Genomic DNA, 18,914 nt, shown 5'->3' with positions numbered 1-18,914 from the left:
GACATCTTGCCCACTGCCGGCTCTCTTTCCCATTGAGAAGGCTGTGTAGGGCTGCCATGAGCACACACAGGCTGAGGAAGTTAGGCACTACTATTATTTGGTAATGCAAATAAATTACAAAATAAGGCTCAGAAGAAACCACAACGTATGGAAATGCAACACAAGGATGCAGTTAAAACAAAGTTTAGCCAAACAGAACAGACGCAGGGAAAGGATCTAGACCAAACCACAGCATAGGACGTCTGATCCAGTTTGGCCTATTGATGATAAAAAATACTTACCTAACTCAAAACAAAACCACAAACAGCAAAGCCAGCAAAGCCAGCAAACTCCAACCCAAACAATAAAGCAAACTTCTGTTAACAAAACCGAAAAATCGCTGCTAGTAGGGAGCCTCCCCTCACTCCTCTCGCTCTCTCTTATCCCCTGTTAGTTATCAACGCAAGTGAACCTGATTTCCTAATCAGAGGCTCTGACGAGCGAGAGAAAGAGGTTAATCACAACAAAGCCAGGAGTGGGGAAGTGCGTGAACAAGAACATGGACCCCTGAACAATGTTTCTGGCATGTTGAGGGGGATTGGAGGATTGGTGCTCATTGTATTCTCCTGTATATACATACACACACGCTCTCCATTTACAGCAGTTAGATAATAGGCTTAACACAGAGTAAATTCAGGGAAAGACAACATTTTGCAAAAAGAAAGAATTGCAATAAAATGCAATGCAAACTTTATTTTACATTTATATATTCCAAGCATTCTTTTTTTTGTCTTACAAACACTCAATGTCAATGGCAAAATAAGTAAATTGCAGGCTCCTTTTTGATTCTTCAGCAACATCACTTGCGCATACTACTACATTCATGTAGCCAAAGGGTAAACAGCGACAGGGTTAAAAAAAAGAAATGAAGTGGAGACCACCTACAGAAGAAGAGCACAACAGAAACTTGGGAGATTCAAGCCTGTCTTTGTGGGGCTGAGAAGGAGAAACACACCCACAAAAAAAGCACCTATTGCAAAAACGCGATAATTACAAAATATGTAAACTGTAACTGTGAGTCTGTTTTTGGTGTCTTTTACAAAATGTAACACCAATGCCTTTTTATCATAAAAAAAGCTCCACGATTAGCTCTCATTACTCCTCCATTAGTGCCCAGGCTTCCTCAGCTTTCATGTAGTACTGGTTAGCCAGCCGCCCTTTCATGGCCTCCGTGGCTGCTTCTGCTGCCTCTGTAAACATATCACCTGCAGGAATACACAGATGGTATGAGAGGCAACTGTGGAAGTGATAGTTAACAAATACAGTTTTCCCATCAAGGATACATGTTACAGTATTGATGTGTATACCTGCTCTCTGTGGGTCTGCAGTAAGCTTGAAGCCTCCCACTTGATACATCTCTGCCATTCTGGCCAGCAGCAGGTAACGGGGCTCATCCTGCATTGCATCAAAGTCTCCCCCCTCGTCATAGTCCAACATGTTCAAAGCATTGTCATACCAGTGAACCGCTTCAACCCAGTCTTGCTTTCTGGATAATTCAAAGACAAGATGCAAGAATTCATCCAAAATGGAAATGTTTGGCATTTACTGTACTCAACCATTAGTGCCGTCAAAAAGTCTGCGGTGGAAAAACTCCCCCAAGAATCATCTAGGGGGCAGTATTTTACAGAAAATCTTTATCAGGACAAACTTTGTCAAATGTATTTCACCATACAGATGCAAGAGAACATTATTGTATTGTGAATGGCAGCAGGAATGTCTATAACACCCTATCAGCTGCCATTCGATGAAAAGATAGAACCACAGCAAAAAAGAAAAGAAAAGGCAATAAATATGATGAAAGTACCATTGAAGATCAAATTAGAGGGCATTTAGACACTATGCTCAGCCGTCCTCTGATCTAGTCTTTTTGCCAATTTAAAGACAAACCTTTTCCATCATTACAGATAAAGTCATTGTATTTCAAAATACATGAAAAGTGCATAAAATTGTTTTCTCGCACCTGTCAGCTGACAGATTGATTCCTGTGTCATAGGCTTTGGCAGCTATGATCATAGAGGATCTGTCACCAGCATCAGCACCCTGCAGAAGATACTTGAAACCTTTCATCCTGTTTCCTGCATTATCCTGCCAAAAACACAACACAAACAGGTCAGAGGATAAACTCAAATTGAGTGCAAAGTGAAAGACAACTGCAGAGGAAAAATTAAATAAACTGCACCTCCAGGTCCATATCAGGCAGTATGTGATGAGGCAGCTGCATGAGGCACTGCCCCATGACTATGATGGCCTCCAGCTCACCACACAGGGCTGCTCTCTCCAGGTGGTACATGGCTGAATCCTCATCCCATTGCTCGTCCTTCTCACAGAAACGACCCGCTTCATGGTACCGCACCATCGCGATGTGGACCTGAGAGAGGGTGAGAGAACATGTTTGTGAAATTCATCCTGCTACAATCATGTAAAGTAGATGCACGTAGGGGGGGCGCGAAAAACTTCTGATCTATAAAAGGGGGGTGCGAAACAAAAAGTTTGGGAACCAGTGCATTAGAGTGTTTACATATAGAAACAAATCAAGTTACGGCTTAATTGAAATATAATCAATGTCTCCACATGCATGTTAACACACTGAGAGATGGTGGATTTAGAGTTCAACTGGATAATTTCATGTGATCTCATTTGGCCTCCTAAATTACAAAACTCATTACTGTGGCCTCCATTCTGCACCTGAAAATAGTCAACAGTAATTTTAGCAGATTGTGGATGTTCTTACCTTGCCGAGGATCGACTGGCCAATCTTCTTCTGGAACAGAGAACTGATTCGCTCCATCTCAGTAGCCACACAGGAAGAGCGGTGGACATGAGAACGAGATGAATGGAAGAAGTTCCACTTCTCTTCTGTCATCTGTGTAGAATCAGACAGTCGGGGTACAAGGAGGAGAAAGAAGACACGAATGAGGATGTGACCGCGCGTGCTTCATCACAAAGCCAAGGTAAAAGGTGGTGAATGGAAGTAGAAATCACATTCCGCTCTCAGGGATGTACCCACACCACAAAGGTTTGCGCCGCTTTGAATTAATTGGTGAAATGTGTGGAGCTTAGAGTGTGCCACTAGAGTCATGGAGCCCTACAATGATTCCAGTGGCACAGCCTGGGCTCTACACACATGAACTTTGACCTCAAAACTAGAGGAGTACATCCCTGTTGAGCTGTTAGTCAGCCAATGACAAATTATGTGTAATTTGGGAATATAAGCACACACAGCAGGCTGATATGGTGAGATTAATAAGTGTGGTGAGGAAGATAGAGGTAGATGGTGTTTTGGCGTGACATTTTAACAGCACTCTGACACGGCTCAAATCTGATTTTGAGAATCATGCTTGACACATATGTGTACCAATTTAATGTCTGGATCATGATCATTCAGTAAAGACAAAGCTTTTTTTTTTTTTTTTTTTGCAATAAGACATCACAACAGACTCCATGCAGATAATCACCAGTCTGTCATTAAAACTGCCTGATTCTAAGTATACAGCAAATCTCGAGGGAGTGACCATCTTCCTCTAGTGAGGGAACAAAAAGAGCAGCAATGTAGGAATCAGAAGGAAAGTCAGGACACACTGTGGTGGTGAAAAGTGATAAAGAGGGAGGAAAAGACAAGGTGAGGAAGGGCGAGGAATTAAAGGAAAGTTATCAAGAGGATGATTGTGATCAAGGTAGTGAGGATGTTTACACACTGCGGTTTCTACGTTTGTTTACCCGTCTGACACTGTCGTCATCCGACTCAGAATAATGTCTGTGGTTGCGATGATGGGCCTACATGATGATACAACATGCATTACAAAAATTCCAAGTCAACAGTCCAACCAGGAAATGTTGACAGAGAAACAGCCAATTACATGCACGTAGGTACATGTATGCATTCTGTATGGAAAATAAATGTTTTAGAACAAAAGTAAATCAAGTTAATGCACTGCAAAAAGTAAAATTAACTGTATTTTCAGTCAAAATAAAACAAATATTCAACACATTCATAGCGGCTAATATCTGAAGTATTAAACTCCGGCTAACACAACATGTATTTATTCATATTATATGTAGTATAAACAGTATACAGTAAAAGTGTGTGCTTTAATAATTAATCTATCTCTATTTTCAATTTCATTAAAAAAAAGAGAAGGTGAAAGTGTTAAGTTTTACCCCTTCCATGTGGTCATTCTGATCCCCCTCGCTCCTCCTCTCACTGGGGCAGCCACTGTCACCTCCACTCTCAGACTCCTGGAGACAAAAACACAGAAAACAGTGCAGTGATCTGAAGCACTACTGCAGCCCTGCACTACAATCTCATATATGTATATAAATAGAAGACTTACTAAGCCACTCACCTTATGTTCACCTACATTGTTGTTGTTGAATCGCTCCTGTTCATACAGTCCTTGCAAATACGAACCTGTAAATCAAATGCAACTTCCCAATTAACGTCACGTTATCACACCGAAATATGTAAATAATACGTGTTTATCTGTGAAATCCACTAATTTGCGTACCACCAGGAGACCTGCCCAGGTATCCAAGTGGGGAGCAGGGCAGCATTAGAGGGGAGCAGGGGACAGAGTCCGCATCGCTAATGTTCTCATCTGTAGACGAAGTCTCTGACAGACGGGTTAACATGGGAGGCATTCGGCTGGACGAAAATGTGCGGACGCGAGGAGAACCACAGATCTCCTCGGAGCCCCGGAGCACTGTCTTAGCTGATTTCTAAGGAAAGAAAAGTGGACTGAGTTATCATTGTGACCCTTGCCTATAGTTATTTGACTCTTAAGATCATATAATAATAATATTACAAGTAGTTTGTTGGTGCCGTCCAGTTGGGACTTTTCCCCAGGAGAAAGGTCGAATGGTGTCAGGCCCATACTCTTGCAGATTTTGTTACACAGGTGGGAGTGGAAGTACAGCGCCATGCCTCGCACTCCTGAAACACAAGCACGATCGAGATGTTACACTTTTTGTATAGAGCAGCCACACACCTGAAAAGACTCTGTGCTGTTCAAAAGTAACAACATCTGTACCCAAATTCCCGTCTCCGAAGTCAGTCCCTTCCTCTGTGTGGATCTGAGGGTCTGTGTAGAGGTCTCCCACCCCCTGGATGTCCACCACGATCAGCTGGTGGCCCGAGCGTTCAAAGCTGAAGTGACTGAAGGCCTGACAGAGAGAGGGGATGAGTGAAACAAAACTGGTGATCGCTCGCAGTGTAAACACGAAGACCGAAAAGTGACGTCACTTACCTGTGGAGTGAGACGGATGTTTTCGTCCCTCACAAAGCCGGAGTTGGAGTTGTATTTGATGTATTTTCCCTCAATGTAGTGCTCCAAGTGGTAGAGGGGTTTGCCAGGCCTGTTGCTCATCTCCATCACACACATCTGCACGATGTCCACCTGAAATAATAGTCAAACTGTTAGATTTCCTCAATGAGAGATAAAAAATGTGCCGTCGTTAAATCGAATGACTTCTTGACTTCTGAAGTCTGATTTGAAGACTAAACTGCAGATGACGTAATCATTCCTCCTCCTCTACCTGTTTGGGAGGCTTGTGGCGATTGTACTCCTCCCCCCACAGTTTGGCCTCCATCTGCAGCCTGACGTCCTCAAAGTAGACATTTCTGTCCACTGTCTCCATGTAACGCTTGGACACATAGTTGGATGCCGACTTCCAGTTACTGCTGTGTGAGAAATTAGACAGCTTCTTCCTGAGGGAAAGGGAAATAAGAGATGAATTAGAAGTGTAAAGTAATTAAAGCACGTACAGCTGGAAATCATTATCAAAATGTATATTGTAGCCCTAAAGCAAAGATCACACACTGTATTGTCCCTAATAAAAACAACTGCCTTTACAGCCACACAAACAACAAACCACTCAAACAGGATCTACAGAACACTACGTCCTTTGGAAGAACCTGCTTGGACCTGTCTTTGTTATTTAGGTTTTGCCAAAGTCACTGTTTCACTGGGTTTCCGCAAACAGTGATTAGACTAAGTCCAATTCTTAACAATTATTAGGTTTGGGTTTGAGATTTTTGAATTTTGTAATATTATCGTTTGTTTTTCGCAACAAAAGTCACTTTCTGTCTGTTTCCCCTAAATAATGGATATGCAGGTAACAGAAGCGTGTATGAGGATGAATTAAAAGTGAAGCATTGTTGCCATCATAGGAAACATCACTGAGCTATAGCCATCTTAAGCTCTGAAGATATGGACCCAGTCAGCACTGAGCCTTGTGGGTTGGAGTCAGAAATGTGAGGAATGAGAACCTGCAGAGTGTCGCACAGTAGAGCATTGTTTATACAGCAGCCATTAATGGCTCTGTTTCTAGAATGCTCTGTTTCTGCTAAATGTGGGGAAATAATTAAACTTACGTTCTGAAGCACTCCCTCATGGCACCTTTCCCAAAGGGCTGTGAGAAAGAAAGAAACGAAATGGTAAGCGACAATTTTTAGTTTTCCCCCCAAAAAAGTCTCTTTTGTAGGATGGATTCACACCTGAACCGCCATCTTGATATGAACCACATCTTCTGCCCAGTCTTTTGTGATGGCATTGTACCTGTGAGGAGAGACAGAATAAAGTCAAACTCAAATCTACTGAATAGAATATAATCATCATGAGCATCTATATAATTATTTTCAGAGTATTGTTAGTTCCCTTTAAAGGACAGGTGGACAGGAACAGAGGGTGGTGGTTGGAGTTCTGTCCTGTCTTATAGTGAGCAAAGTGGGTATGTGTACGTCTCATTACATTACATTACATTACATTACGGTCATTTAGGGTCACTGTGGGTTAGAATAACACCACACTGCTGACCTCCTAACCCTGTAACATCTGTGGCACCTCTCTTTGTCATTCACCTGTTACATTACAAATCATCCTCCCAGGACAGCAGACAACTCTGTGACGGCTGCCATTCTGAGGCCTCTCGTCGTGGTCAATAAATCCAGCCCATCCCGATAACAACAAGCTATTAAAATAACAAGAAACTTTCCTATGTCAGTGCTGTGAGTCAAAGCACTGTTTGTCCTGCTTCTTATCATGAAAACACACACACCAAGCCTCCCATTTCCTCTACAGGAAAAGAAAACCATGAGAGATGAAAGACAGAAATGATGTTGTGCATGTGTGTGTTTGAAGGATTTATTAAACTGGATGCCTGAATAGAAAGTAGAAAAAAGTTATACCAGTTGCAATTTGATGCAATCCTGGTGTTCAGCTGGTGGTGCAATCAGCATGTGGTACGACTCATATGACATAGCAGAGCAATGCCAAGCTTGTCAGGCCAGGCCAGAAGCTTGAACCTTGAGCTCTTGAAAAGAAGTAAAACAAATATTAATATCTTTGTAGAATATATGACTGCATCAAGCATTGAAGTTATTCTGCTTGACAAGTTGGAGACCTTTTCACAGATTTTTGCAGATTTCTAGAGCAGCTGAAACTTCCTTTCCTTCCTCCTTGCAAAATCATACTTTAAAAAGTACTAACTAGGCATAATCATCAGATAAGTGTAGAAGTCTAAAGTCCACAAAAAAGTAAACACTAATGTAAAGTACCAGCCCTTCAAAATTATACTTGCAAATGCAGGACTGAATGTACTAAGCTGTTGTTTAAAGTTGGAAGTGAGAGTAAGGAATGAATGCAGCCATTGAAAAGCCTGATCAAATATGGTAATACAAGCAGTGGTAAGGGTGGGTGGGTGTGTGTGGGTGTAAACTGTATATCTAGGTTAGTGTGTTTATTTGTTGTCAGGGTGCAAGTCCTGATAAAGTCAAGCTGCTGCCCTTGGCCCTTGCCCCAGTTATTCACCGTAACTAATGTAGCCTTTTACACACACGGGGTGTCTCTGCTATTCCTTTTCCCCGAAATCTAGCGCTCTATTCCTTTTCATCACCAACGCCTGAGCCAAGGCACACAGTGTACCGTGTCTTTCATTCCATTAAGTTCACTCTGAAGGGGGCATCAGAGGGACATAGAAGAGTGAGGTTACACAGGGTTAAAATTAGCAAATGAAAAAAAACAAGGCAAAGGCAAATCCCTGCTCCTGAAACGGCCCCTCCCCTCTCTGTCCACGTCCTGAGTTATGTAAGAGTCTTGACACAGAGGCGAGGCATAACACAGTCGGAGCTTCCAGAATGCGTTGGTTCATTTCTGCTCCACGCCCATTTTTAACTCCATCCTGGGCATGGAACAGCAGCCGTCCCGTGTTCTGTTTGTACTCGCCATCTTGGGCACAATATCAGGCTGTGCACACAATATCCCACCCAGGTTATGAGATAAGAGCTGGACAGGTTCCAGGGGGATCAACGATTAATGTACCCAGTGAGCAGGCAGTAATATCTGTCTACAGTTAAGATTAGCACCACTGACCTACATTTGAGCCCACAGATACAGAGGGGAGAATATTAAATGTCCACTGATACAGCAATACCTTTTGGAGACATGCAGTTATGGAGTATAGATGTTAGTATTTATACCTTCAAAATAAAATCTAGCAATCTTAGCCTTAACGCCTAAAGTCCTAAAAACATCTGAACATTTTCTTTGTCTTTTGAGTTACGATCTGGATCACAGCTATAGAAGCCATTTAGATGTTTTAACACACATATGAAGAGGTGGACAATTATAGACATTACATTTCAAGACACTAGCAAGACTATTTAAAAATCAATGTGGACAATTTCTGTAGATGATGAGAATGTGTCACATAATGCCACAAATTAGTCAATAACATGATTAAACACGCAAAAGGCATTCAATTCCATGAACTTACTGATTGGTATCCACACAGAATTAACATTTTTAACACTTAATTGCCTCTATGACATTTGAAGGTCTAACTTCTGTACATCCCAGAATGAACATTAGCGAGATGACAATAATGAAGTTATCAGTACCTGAAGCGTTTACAGGGTTCGGTCTCTATGTCCTCCAGATGGAAGTGAGCCCAGGGGTCCGGCATGGCTTTGGCCTTTTCGATCGCATGTCTCCATAACGCCTGCCCGACCGAGAGACAATTCTCATTAGCGCACTGTATTTGTTTTGTATCAGCTTTGGGGCGACAGGACTGGAGAGGTTGTCTACAATGCAGCTGATCTATCCACACAAAAACCACAGACACGCCAAAGTAAATGAAAGCAGCACCCAGGATCTGTACAATGGTTTCACAACTGGAGTTCCAATGGCAGCGTGCACGATCACCATTTTGGCAGGTTTGGGAGGAAGACAGACAACAAAATCGATAAATTATGGCTGAAGACACGCAAAAAGGTGGGTGAGCAAGAAATAGAACTATATATAGAGATATAGATATGAGCTGATAGAGAAATAATACATAGATGTGAAGGAAAATAGTAGACTCCATGCTAAGAATCCAATAATAACTCAATATCTATAAGTTTTAAATGGATTTTTACGCTTGTGTATCGTTGTACTGTTGTCATCTGTTAATGCTCTACAAATAACTCTTTTAGTAGTAACTATGAATCAAGTGTTGCTCGTAACACAAGCCTGTATCAGTTACGCAAGCCTGACCCATCAAGACGTGCACACTAACACGACTCTCTGCTACGATGTCCTATTAAGAATTCGAGTCATGTTTATATTTAGAGGGAAGGGCTTCCATCACAGAAATATGACGGCCATGTTTACGACGGATCGAGTGTCGTGTCTGTTTGCGATGAGCGGTGTACACCGTGTCTTCCGTTGAGCCCGGTTCACCTATGGGAGTGTGATCGCCCCCTGTGGTCTGCCAGCTGCAACACTGGAGCCATGTCACAAGACTGAGGCAGGATCAAATGGCATTTTTCCATGGATATGTTGCCATCTGACACGACTACAGTAACTGCAGTATGTTGTGCTGCAGTTACTGCATTCTTGATAAGCTTTATAGCATTAAAACCATTGCATGATTTTAATGCAAGGTCACTTTTCTATTGTTTCTAAATGCACACGGTTGAACAGAGTCACAGGAAAACTGAATGAAGAAAAAGAGAGAGGAAGTGAAACGCAAGGGAGGAAAGACAAATAATGTTGAGACAGTGAGGGGACAGATTGAAGTATAGTGGGCAGAAGGGAGTGGAGGCGGTGGTTGAGAGGAAAGATTTGATCTGTAACTTACCCGTGCTTTCTCAGACAAAACCCTGTATGGCCTGGTTTCAGTTTCGGCTTCATCCTATGCAAAACAGGACGAAAAAACAGACGGTTTTTCATCAGGGGCTGCAACATTCATATAATATCTTCGCACATAACATTCATTGCCTACATGATTTATAAAACAGCAATAGACAAAAACTAAAAGGCCATTCATCCCAGCTGCTGGCTAATGCACAATGGCTCTGATAAAAGAGCTCCTTTTCCCTTAATGGACCCATTATTCTGCTTGGTGCTGGTCTGGAGACGCTGGACCCTGACCAATGAGAGATGTGTTTACATGCAGCTCGATCACATGAGGTGAACACTGCTCTGCACTGCTTCCTGTTCTTGACTCTGTGCAGTTAAGAGGTGGCTGACCAGCTGTCAGCTTCAGTGAACAGACATCAACAAACTACACACACAGCGGTATGTGTACACACACACACACACTTAATTCTTCCTTTAAAGGCAAAGAGCTGTACTCACGGCAATAAGCAGAACTGAATGGTGATGATTATGCATGAGCAGATCAAATACTCTGTTTTTTACTTTATATTGAATGTCAATATTGATCTTGCTCGTCCAGGTATAACCAAAATCATTCTGTTAGTTTTACTGATTCCGTTCACTTTGCATGTATGCAACATCAGTGTGTATCTTTCTGGTTGTGGCTCACCCCGTACACAAAGCCGGCTTTGGGAAGAGAGTTTGAAAGTTGTCGTTTAGCCACAAGGTTCTTCAGGTAGCCACATATTTCTCTGGGTTCATCAAAGATCGGGCAAATCATGTGATCGTCATCGTCGTCATCATCACTGGCATTGGCATCGCTGTAGGACGAGGCCCGCTGGTAGGGTTTGCTTTGTTGAGCTGGGGGCCTTTTGGCGCTGTCCTCCTCCATGGTGAACATCAGGTCGTCCTCCATGATGTCTGCTGCTGAGGTGTCTGAGATGAGATGTGAACTGAACAATGGGAAGAAAGAGAGAACAGTCATGCACACTTAGACAGGGTGGAGATGGTTAGCAGTGAAGTTGGTACACAACAACAGGAGAGTCTGATTGTTGCTGGATTTTAGGATCAATATTCCGACATTGATGCACTTAAGCCCCCGTCATGCACCTCACCTCATCTCAACCCAGGACAACAATGGGATCCAAAATAACTCATTATCGTCACAACAACAGCGCAGACACACTTGGTGAAATATTTTTGGACTTGCACAGAACACACACACAAACACAAATAACTAAAAGACAAAAACATAGTGTGTGTGATTATGCAGTTAGACTCATATAATAATGTATCCCATTACAGTTCTAGGCAGAGGTCCATAATGTTATATTTGAGCAAGTACCATCGACCGCAGTAGGACCTCTAACTACGGTTCAACAATTGGGTTTGCAAGGGAGATTCAAAGTTGGAAAGGGCTGGAAAAGTAGTCTAAAATAACAGGTCGATCGATACTGAAAAAATAGTTGATAGCTGTTCACTGTAAGATGGCTAATTTAAAAGATGCACAAAAACTACCTAGTCAGCTGTTTTTAAGCTCTTCGTGCATTTTGACAGTGACAGCTGGATGGTCGGCAGGAATGCACCAAGCCCAACTGTAAACACCAGTTCCTGCTTCAGTGGGTACAACCTGCCCCACACGATTCTGCTGCAGCCACATGGAAGTAGCATATTATATCACGGCGTGCTCAAACACAATCATAAACTTTTCACCTAAAGTGAGCTGTTGCTGTAACACACACTCGTAATAACAAACAAACCAGTATATCATGTGAGGCACAGGCACACCTTTGATCGTTTTATCTGGCAGATTACTCGTTGTTAGAGATGCTACCCACCCGCAGTCGTCCTCCTTCAAACGCTTCCAGAGAGGCAGAGCTCTGCAGCTGGGTTTCAACTATCCAACCAGACCAGACTAGCTCGGTCCCGGATCTCGCAAACTGCCCTGAGGTTCCGAGGACTAGCCTGGCAAACGGGTTGTAGTTCCGTACAATCCACCACAGCTAGGTTCAGCCTCGGCACGTATCCCTGCGTTCGGAAACCACGCCTCTTCGTCTTGCTGAGTTCGGGGCTATGGGAAATTTGACAGACTCCTGCAAAGTTAAACATAAAACCGATTCTCCCCTCCGCTAAACAGGTGTGACATCCTGAGTCAAAGAGACGACATCAGTTTCATATCTTTTACCTTATCAATATATTTGTCCTAATAATTGTACAAAACATCAACACGAGAAACAACTTCCGCCTAAGCCATTGTTATTGGTTTTAAATGGAAAAACAAATGTACGAGAGGATATGAATGCAGCACCCAATAGCTAGTAGTGAGACATATTGGACTCGTTAAATGTTGGCGGACACCCGACCTTTGTCTGATAAAAAATGGAAAATGGCTCTTTAGCTGTATTTTATCGACATTTAACAAAACAAAGCCCGACCAACTCAACAAGTTAGCGTTCGCGCTGTTTAAGTAAGTGCGGGAATTCACTTTGTATGGCGGCATTTTGTGTGCTGTCAGTGGAGCATTAGCGTTTTACGTTTTAGTATTATACATTCATTGAGTTCTATTTATCGAATGGTGCTCATGACGTGACCAATAGTAAGATATCATACTGTGTCCACCTCACCGGCGTAAGGTAGCGTGGCCGAGTGGTCTAAGGCGCTGGATTTAGGCTCCAGTCATTTCGATGGCGTGGGTTCGAATCCCACCGCTGCCAATTACTTTTCATTTAATTTTTCCTTTACACTTAACTTTTTAAAACATAAGCGTACCTTTGACAAATTATTGCAGTATTCATTACATACAATAACAACAAACTACACCTTGTAAATATTCATTATGATGTTTTAATGACAAAAACAAACATGGCAGTGATCATTTGAAACCCAGAACCATACTTAGATTAGATTTTTGGCTGTAGGGCACTTTGAATTAGAAATTTAACCCTTCTTCTTCTTTTCCTTTCGGCTGCTCCCTTCAAGGGTCACCACAGCAAGTCAACCGTCTCCATCCACTCCTATCCTCTGCATTCTCTTCTCTTACACCAACTAACCTCATATCCTCCTTCACCTATATCCACTACTTCCTCTAGGCCTCTTGCCTGGGAGTTCCCACGTTAGCATCCTTTTCCCAATAAATTCACCATCCCTCCTCTGTACATGTCCAAACCATGTCAGTCTGGCCTCTGACTTTATCTCCAAAACATCTAACGTGCCTTTAAAATCAGCAATAAGCAATAAGAGAAGGTAATTCCTAAAACGTAATTAATCATCATTTAAATCAGAGTTCCAATCGGTTTCCAGTGGTTTGTGTCCTGTGGAGCTTAGTCTATAGAGATCTTTATGCACTTGGTTACACTCTTAACTGTGTTTTTCCTTTGCATATTGACGAGATATAAACTGCAGTTTTTGAATGGCCAGCTGGGTATCTTCTGAGGAAACCCCTAAATGCCACACAGCTCGTACATAGCCGAGAAAATAAGGGTACATCAGAACCTGTATCCCCTGTCCCAGTGCAGCCTCCTCTCCATCGCAAACCTGGGCCATACGCCTACAAAAGTCTGATGGACTCAGGCTGGTGTCCTGTATATTAAACCGCAGAATGTTGGTCTCCACATTCGCCATGTCTACAGAGTACAGAGGAGGATCACAGTCTAGAAGAGCTAGAACAGAAGACCAACCAAACAGCAAAAGTCAGAACCAAGACAACAATGTCAAGTAGACAACATTTTCCTTTTTCTATGATTTTACCCACCTTGAGCAAAGGTCTTTGCATTGTGATGGTCTTCCTTCAGTCTCCCAATCATCTCCGTTAGTGCAATTTTCCCAGCTGCTGCTATAATGCCAGCCTGTCGCATCCCTCCACCCAGAGCCTTTCTGCACCGGACTGCTTGAGATATGAAGTCCTGCGGTCCACCCAGCAAGCTGCCCACAGGGGCTCCCAAACCCTGTTACACAACCAAATAGCTTACAATTGATTGCTGACAATTTATTTTGTAAAGTCGTTGAGTAAAATATCAGTTGGTGATTACAGCTTCTCAAGAGTGAACATTTGCTTGTATTTCTCAAATTGAAGATGAAACTGTGATCTTGTGATGAAATTTTGTTTGTAAATTAGACATTTCCACAGTATGTTATTAACAAATAAATACATTACATTACTGAAAATAAAAAATTTCTGAAATGACAGTTCATGTGTCGACATCTATTTTGTGTATTGTGATCTCACCTTGGAGAGACACACACTGACACTGTGTGCATATTGCAGGATGCTGGATGGAGGGACCCCCAGAACTACAGCTGCATTCATCACTCTAGCTCCATCCATGTGAACACCCAGACCATATTTATCTGCCAGAGCACGAGCCTATGAATGAAAAACATCATCATCAGCTGAATCCTCCAATATAAAAATGTAAGTACCACAGATAGTTTTACATGGTGACCCATTCAAGTACATTTACATGAGTATTGTGTTGAATAACTGTTTTGGGGGTCTTGGTTCTTTACTTTAAGTACACAACAGTTCATTGTAGAATACTGCACAACATACTCCACTACATCAAAAGTAATTAAAGAAAGTAAAGTAGAACAATAATATGAGATACACCTCCTCTAGAAAATGCAGAGGCAGTACACGCCCTCCTTGTATGTTGTGTGTGTTCTCCACACATATGAGGCGAGAACGAGGGTAGTGGGGGTCGGGGTAATCGTGGCGAATCTTCCTCTCCAGCTCCTTCAAGTCAAATGTACCGTCAGGGCGGGTGGTCACTGTGGTGGAGTGAACACCAGCCAGCTGTGTCAATAAAAAACACACACACACACACACACACACTGAATTCTTCCACATATGACCGTCAACTCAATTTGAAGATTATGTAGAAAGAGCAGCAGAAGGACTACTCTTGCTGCTCACTTACATGTGCACTCCCTCCTTGCTCATAGATGTGTAAATGGGACAGATCGCCCACAATCATCTCATCACCTCGCTCCCTGCAGTGCACCATCACTGGATAACAGCAATACACAGATATTATGATCATTCTTCTCTCCAAGCGGACTGATATACAGATGAATCACTCAGAATAAGAGCATTTTACCTGCGATGAGATTACTCATGGTTCCACTTGGGACAAACAGAGTGGCTTCAACACCAAACATCTCAGCCGCCATTCTCTGCAGCTCTGCAGAAACGATTGTATGAAACTGCAACATTTGATAAAAATGTCAAAAGAATAGACGCACGTGTGCAAACAATAAAAACAATTTCAGGGTTAAATTCATCACTGGCTCTTTTTTCCTCAGTTTTATAGTCGCCTAGAGTGCAGAGACAATGCATTCTGATGTAGTGACTGATTGACAGAGATGGTAAAAAGGTTTCCACTTTGAGATTCTTTCTACCTTCCCTCCACTTAACGTCTCGGCACCGCTTTGGGTTTTTTTGCGTCACGGACAACACGTTTTTGCTTTTAGATTATTTCCGGCCACCGGGACCACCGTCCAGTGTGTCTGGCGCCCCCTGTAACTCCCCCTGAAACCTCTGGTTCCGGGTTTAATATCGTCCCCCCTGAAACCCCTCTGTAACCAGAGGTTTCAGGGGGGACGATATTAAACCATTTTTGCGCGTGCGGGCGCCGGGAACGTCACGGACAACACGGAACCACTGATCTAATGCAACAGGTATCCCTTAAGTGGTGCAGAATCAGTGTGGCTCTGACCGTTAACTGTCGGGTCTTCTCCCACCACATCATCTCCCACCTCGGCCTCCGCCATGGCCCGGCGCATCGCTGCCCCGGGTTTGGTTTGAGTGTCGCTGCGGAGGTCCACGACCCGAACATGAGCCGCCCCGGCCGCGGGAGGTATGCCGGACCTCCTGTCGTTATAATAGAACCGAGCCGGGCATGTTGCCACCGCGGCACGAACCGGTTTGTGGTTTACAAACCTCACCAAAGATCTTAACGGAAGCATTGTTAGATTGTTTGTGTCAATGCGTTCATGGACTCAGCTTAAACAGTACACTTTGTTATGTAGTTCGAGGAGGTAATAATTGACTACTAGGTGTTTCGAACAGGTAAACTAATAGATAACCGATCAGCATAGACCAGACAGAATAATAGATAACCGATCAGGATAAAAAGCACAGACTCATATCAACCGCAAGGTGGCGACATTTTCAAACCAACGCCAACATGAGCGTCAACAAAAAAACATCACCAAGGTCGATCACAGTACTAATTTAAATTAATTGTCAAACGCATTAAAAACAAAACTGAAAAGCATGTGCTTTGTTAAAAACAATGACGTAATACAGCGTTCAGGTACACAAAAGACAACATAGAAATCTAAAATACAATTCTTGCAAAACTAAACGTATGAGGTCTCAGTCATATGTTTAAGCATATATGAGCTACTGATACATTGTTTATGTCTTACTGAGTTTTAGAATATAGTATAGATTTGGGTTAATATCATTACAAGAGAGATACTAAATAAAACATTCAGCATAGAATCAAATGCAATGCAATACAACAGCCGTGCAATAAATGCTTTGTTTGCAAAGATAATAATGTTAAGTTGTTATTGACATTGTGTCAGAGAGGTCACTGTACAGAGGAGCACAACATTCAATATCACCAGAGCTGAATCAATACACTTAGAAAAAGCTCCAAATCAACGTATTTTACTGGAAAAGGTGTTCATGTTAGTGTATTTAGTTTACTCATTAGATATTTATCTCTGTTTGAAGTATGGATGTATTGAGGTGCAGACTAGAACAACAGAGGAATGCAAAGTTCAGGTAAATTACTTCATGGTGTAACATAAACAATTCCATACCCACAATCCCATTCGGCGATGCCATATTGTGTTCTTGGACAATTATCTTTAATCAATATGAAAAGATCATAATGGATAACGCAGCTGTGCTTAGAAGGCATTTCCTTGTGTGACTCCAACTGTGCGTTGCATTCATCTGCCCAATAGTATCCAAGGCGTGTAACCGCTTCTTATCTTTTGTGTGTGTTTGTATTTACACGTCTCAGTGGTTTGTTAATGTCTCACTGAAGTATCCAAGGCACCGACACATTCTTCAGGTGCCACAGAACTGGTTTTGGCATGACCTTTATCCTGCAGTGAGCCGATGACGACAAATCCAAGCAACATTCATCCATCATCCTTCTATATTGGGGAGGGGGGGAGGGTTTAGAGAGAGAAGGAGGTTTGAGAGCACTCACACAACATCTACACCCCTAACTCACACACAAACACACACCCGGACACCTCGATTGAACCGAGATAAGGCTGTGATCTAATGGGACTCTTTCACACCCACATGAACTATATACAAGTCTATTTTTAAAGCTTACACTTCAGCTGTACCCACTGATCCTGAGATTTATCCTCGTTATTCTCTGATCTGCCCTAACACGCCTCCGGTTGCCTCAGTGCAAAATACTCTCTGGTCAGCCCAAGTGGCGCTCTGGTCAGTGCTAAGACTCCTCCAGTCATCCTCTGTGTGTCTCCCTCTCTCTCCCTCTCTTTCTCTCTCTTCAGGCCCAAATACTCCTCCATCCAACCAAATGCCCTCCAGTTCAGCCAGAGTGCTCCTCTTGTAGGCTAAGGTGCCGTTCTAGTCGGTGTAAATGCCTCTGCGCTCAGCTAAATGCCCCTTTAACCTGACATGCGCCTGCTCAAAGGCCTCCCGCTCGGCCCAAATACCCGTCTGCACCACCCTGGGCATGACCTCATCACTTAACTTAACCTTAACACATTAAGGAGGACTCCTTTTTGGTATTCCCCCCCTCTGTCCCTTTGAGAGTGTGTGCATGCCATTGTGATGAGGCTGTAGGATCAGGACCGAGCTAAACTGGATGTATCCAGTTCTGTCCTCTATTTTTATCAACTATAAAGCCCCAGTTCCCCCATGGCTCTGGGGCTGCATCAATATTTAGAGGTGAAGGTTTGTGAGAAGTACAGCACACAACTCCCTCCCTCTGATGCTGCTGCCTCATCCTTTCTGTCTGACCTACAAGTGCTGCAACTCACAGTGCAGGCACATCACAAACGCCATCAGCACCCTCCCTCTCTCACACACACACACATTTCAAAGTCACGTGCATACTCAGGCTACCTTGTCTGATTTTTATCACTGCATAAACATCCCTGTGTGTGTTATCAGGACCGCACCGCACTGTAGTTAAAGGAATGTTGCCAGTAACAGAGACAGATTTTATGAGCCATAACAAATCATCATTAAAAGTCATTAGTAAACATCAGCATCATAAAAAGGCCACAGTTGGTCTCGAGAGTCCCACAAGAGCCGTGAAAGGAGAGAGATAAAGATGCAGTAAGCAAGACAGAGAGATGGATAATTGTGATAAGAGGGAGAAGGTGGGAGATATCCCGAGCAGGAGACGTTCCGGGATCACGGCTGGCAAAGCGTTCTGTAACCTCACACTTAGTCTGCGCTGGAGTGTGTGTGTCTGTACATTTGCTGGTGTGTTTTGTTTTTCTCAGATGCCTTCCAGCATTCCTTGCCTCTGTGTGGAGGCAGAGTGGTGTTTTGGAGAAAATATTGAATTAGAGAAAAAGAGGGAGAGAGGGAGAAATGAAGGAGAGGGAGAAATATTGACTCCTTCTGGGAAGGAGCGAGACGGCAACGCCTTTCCAATAACCATAAACCCACTGGGCTGAAAATAGACGGGCCGAATGAATAAACGAATGTGTTCATCCCACACGAGCTCT

The 18,914-nt window shown here is 43.0% G+C and overlaps 2 protein-coding genes, 1 long non-coding RNA gene and 1 other non-coding gene across 5 annotated transcripts; 2 read left to right on the top strand and 2 right to left on the bottom strand.

The window, feature by feature from the left end:
* Positions 1-712: 712 nt before the first annotated feature.
* Positions 713-12,213, bottom strand: eef2k (eukaryotic elongation factor 2 kinase). Of its 2 annotated transcripts, none has more exons than XM_076151512.1 (19): positions 11,964-12,213; positions 10,846-11,128; positions 10,156-10,209; positions 8,933-9,033; positions 6,533-6,593; positions 6,410-6,447; positions 5,572-5,743; positions 5,283-5,432; positions 5,067-5,199; positions 4,842-4,969; positions 4,545-4,755; positions 4,383-4,447; positions 4,198-4,275; positions 3,757-3,813; positions 2,771-2,902; positions 2,219-2,407; positions 2,000-2,124; positions 1,347-1,525; positions 713-1,244 (listed from the first exon to the last, which is right to left on the bottom strand). In XM_076151512.1, exons 2-19 carry the CDS (start codon positions 11,089-11,091, stop codon positions 1,135-1,137), a joined length of 2,229 nt encoding a protein of 742 aa, XP_076007627.1. In that variant the 5' UTR covers positions 11,092-11,128; positions 11,964-12,213; the 3' UTR covers positions 713-1,134. The 2 variants fall into 2 exon arrangements, with proteins under 2 accessions (XP_076007627.1, XP_076007626.1); XM_076151511.1 differs by having other exon boundaries at positions 12,014-12,213.
* A 298-nt stretch (positions 12,214-12,511) lies between these two features.
* On the top strand, positions 12,512-15,195 carry LOC143001769 (uncharacterized). The gene is made up of 3 exons (XR_012963724.1): positions 12,512-12,642; positions 14,440-14,586; positions 15,117-15,195. It is a non-coding gene; the product is annotated as an uncharacterized LOC143001769 (long non-coding RNA).
* Positions 12,808-12,889, top strand: trnal-uag (transfer RNA leucine (anticodon UAG)). The gene has a single exon. It is a non-coding gene; the product is annotated as a tRNA-Leu (tRNA).
* Positions 13,019-16,249, bottom strand: tha1 (threonine aldolase 1). The gene is made up of 7 exons (XM_076151529.1): positions 15,890-16,249; positions 15,272-15,355; positions 15,092-15,180; positions 14,782-14,967; positions 14,401-14,538; positions 13,927-14,119; positions 13,019-13,834 (listed from the first exon to the last, which is right to left on the bottom strand). The coding sequence occupies exons 1-7, from the start codon at positions 16,137-16,139 to the stop codon at positions 13,533-13,535; spliced, it is 1,242 nt and encodes a 413-aa protein (XP_076007644.1). The 5' UTR covers positions 16,140-16,249; the 3' UTR covers positions 13,019-13,532.
* Positions 16,250-18,914: the final 2,665 nt, after the last annotated feature.

This window comes from Genypterus blacodes, unplaced genomic scaffold (assembly GCF_046128005.1).
Source record: "Genypterus blacodes isolate CSIRO-AG114 ecotype Tasmania unplaced genomic scaffold, CSIRO-AGI_Gbla_v1 ptg000055l_1, whole genome shotgun sequence".
NCBI lineage: Eukaryota > Metazoa > Chordata > Actinopteri > Ophidiiformes > Ophidiidae > Genypterus > Genypterus blacodes.
The sequence above is the reverse complement of the archived record's forward strand: the minus strand, read 5'-3'. Positions and strand labels throughout refer to the sequence as shown.

What these genes read in the sequence shown, in the direction of transcription:
- eef2k (XM_076151512.1), bottom strand. Translation starts at nt 11,091, where the DNA reads ATGGAGGACGACCTGATGTTCACCATGGAGGAGGACAGCGCCAAAAGG. An exon ending in ATATCAAGATGGCGGTTCAG is followed by an intron (nt 6,448 to 6,532) that starts GTGTGAATCCAT and finishes TCTTTCTCACAG; the next exon opens with CCCTTTGGGAAAGGTGCCAT. An exon ending in ATGAGGGAGTGCTTCAGAAC is followed by an intron (nt 5,744 to 6,409) that starts GTAAGTTTAATT and finishes CCTTTCCCTCAG; the next exon opens with GAAGAAGCTGTCTAATTTCT.
- tha1 (XM_076151529.1), bottom strand. Translation starts at nt 16,139, where the DNA reads ATGCTTCCGTTAAGATCTTTGGTGAGGTTTGTAAACCACAAACCGGTT. An exon ending in TCAGTGTGTGTCTCTCCAAG is followed by an intron (nt 14,120 to 14,400) that starts GTGAGATCACAA and finishes GTTGTGTAACAG; the next exon opens with GGTTTGGGAGCCCCTGTGGG. An exon ending in TGCAAAGACCTTTGCTCAAG is followed by an intron (nt 13,835 to 13,926) that starts GTGGGTAAAATC and finishes CTTCTGTTCTAG; the next exon opens with CTCTTCTAGACTGTGATCCT.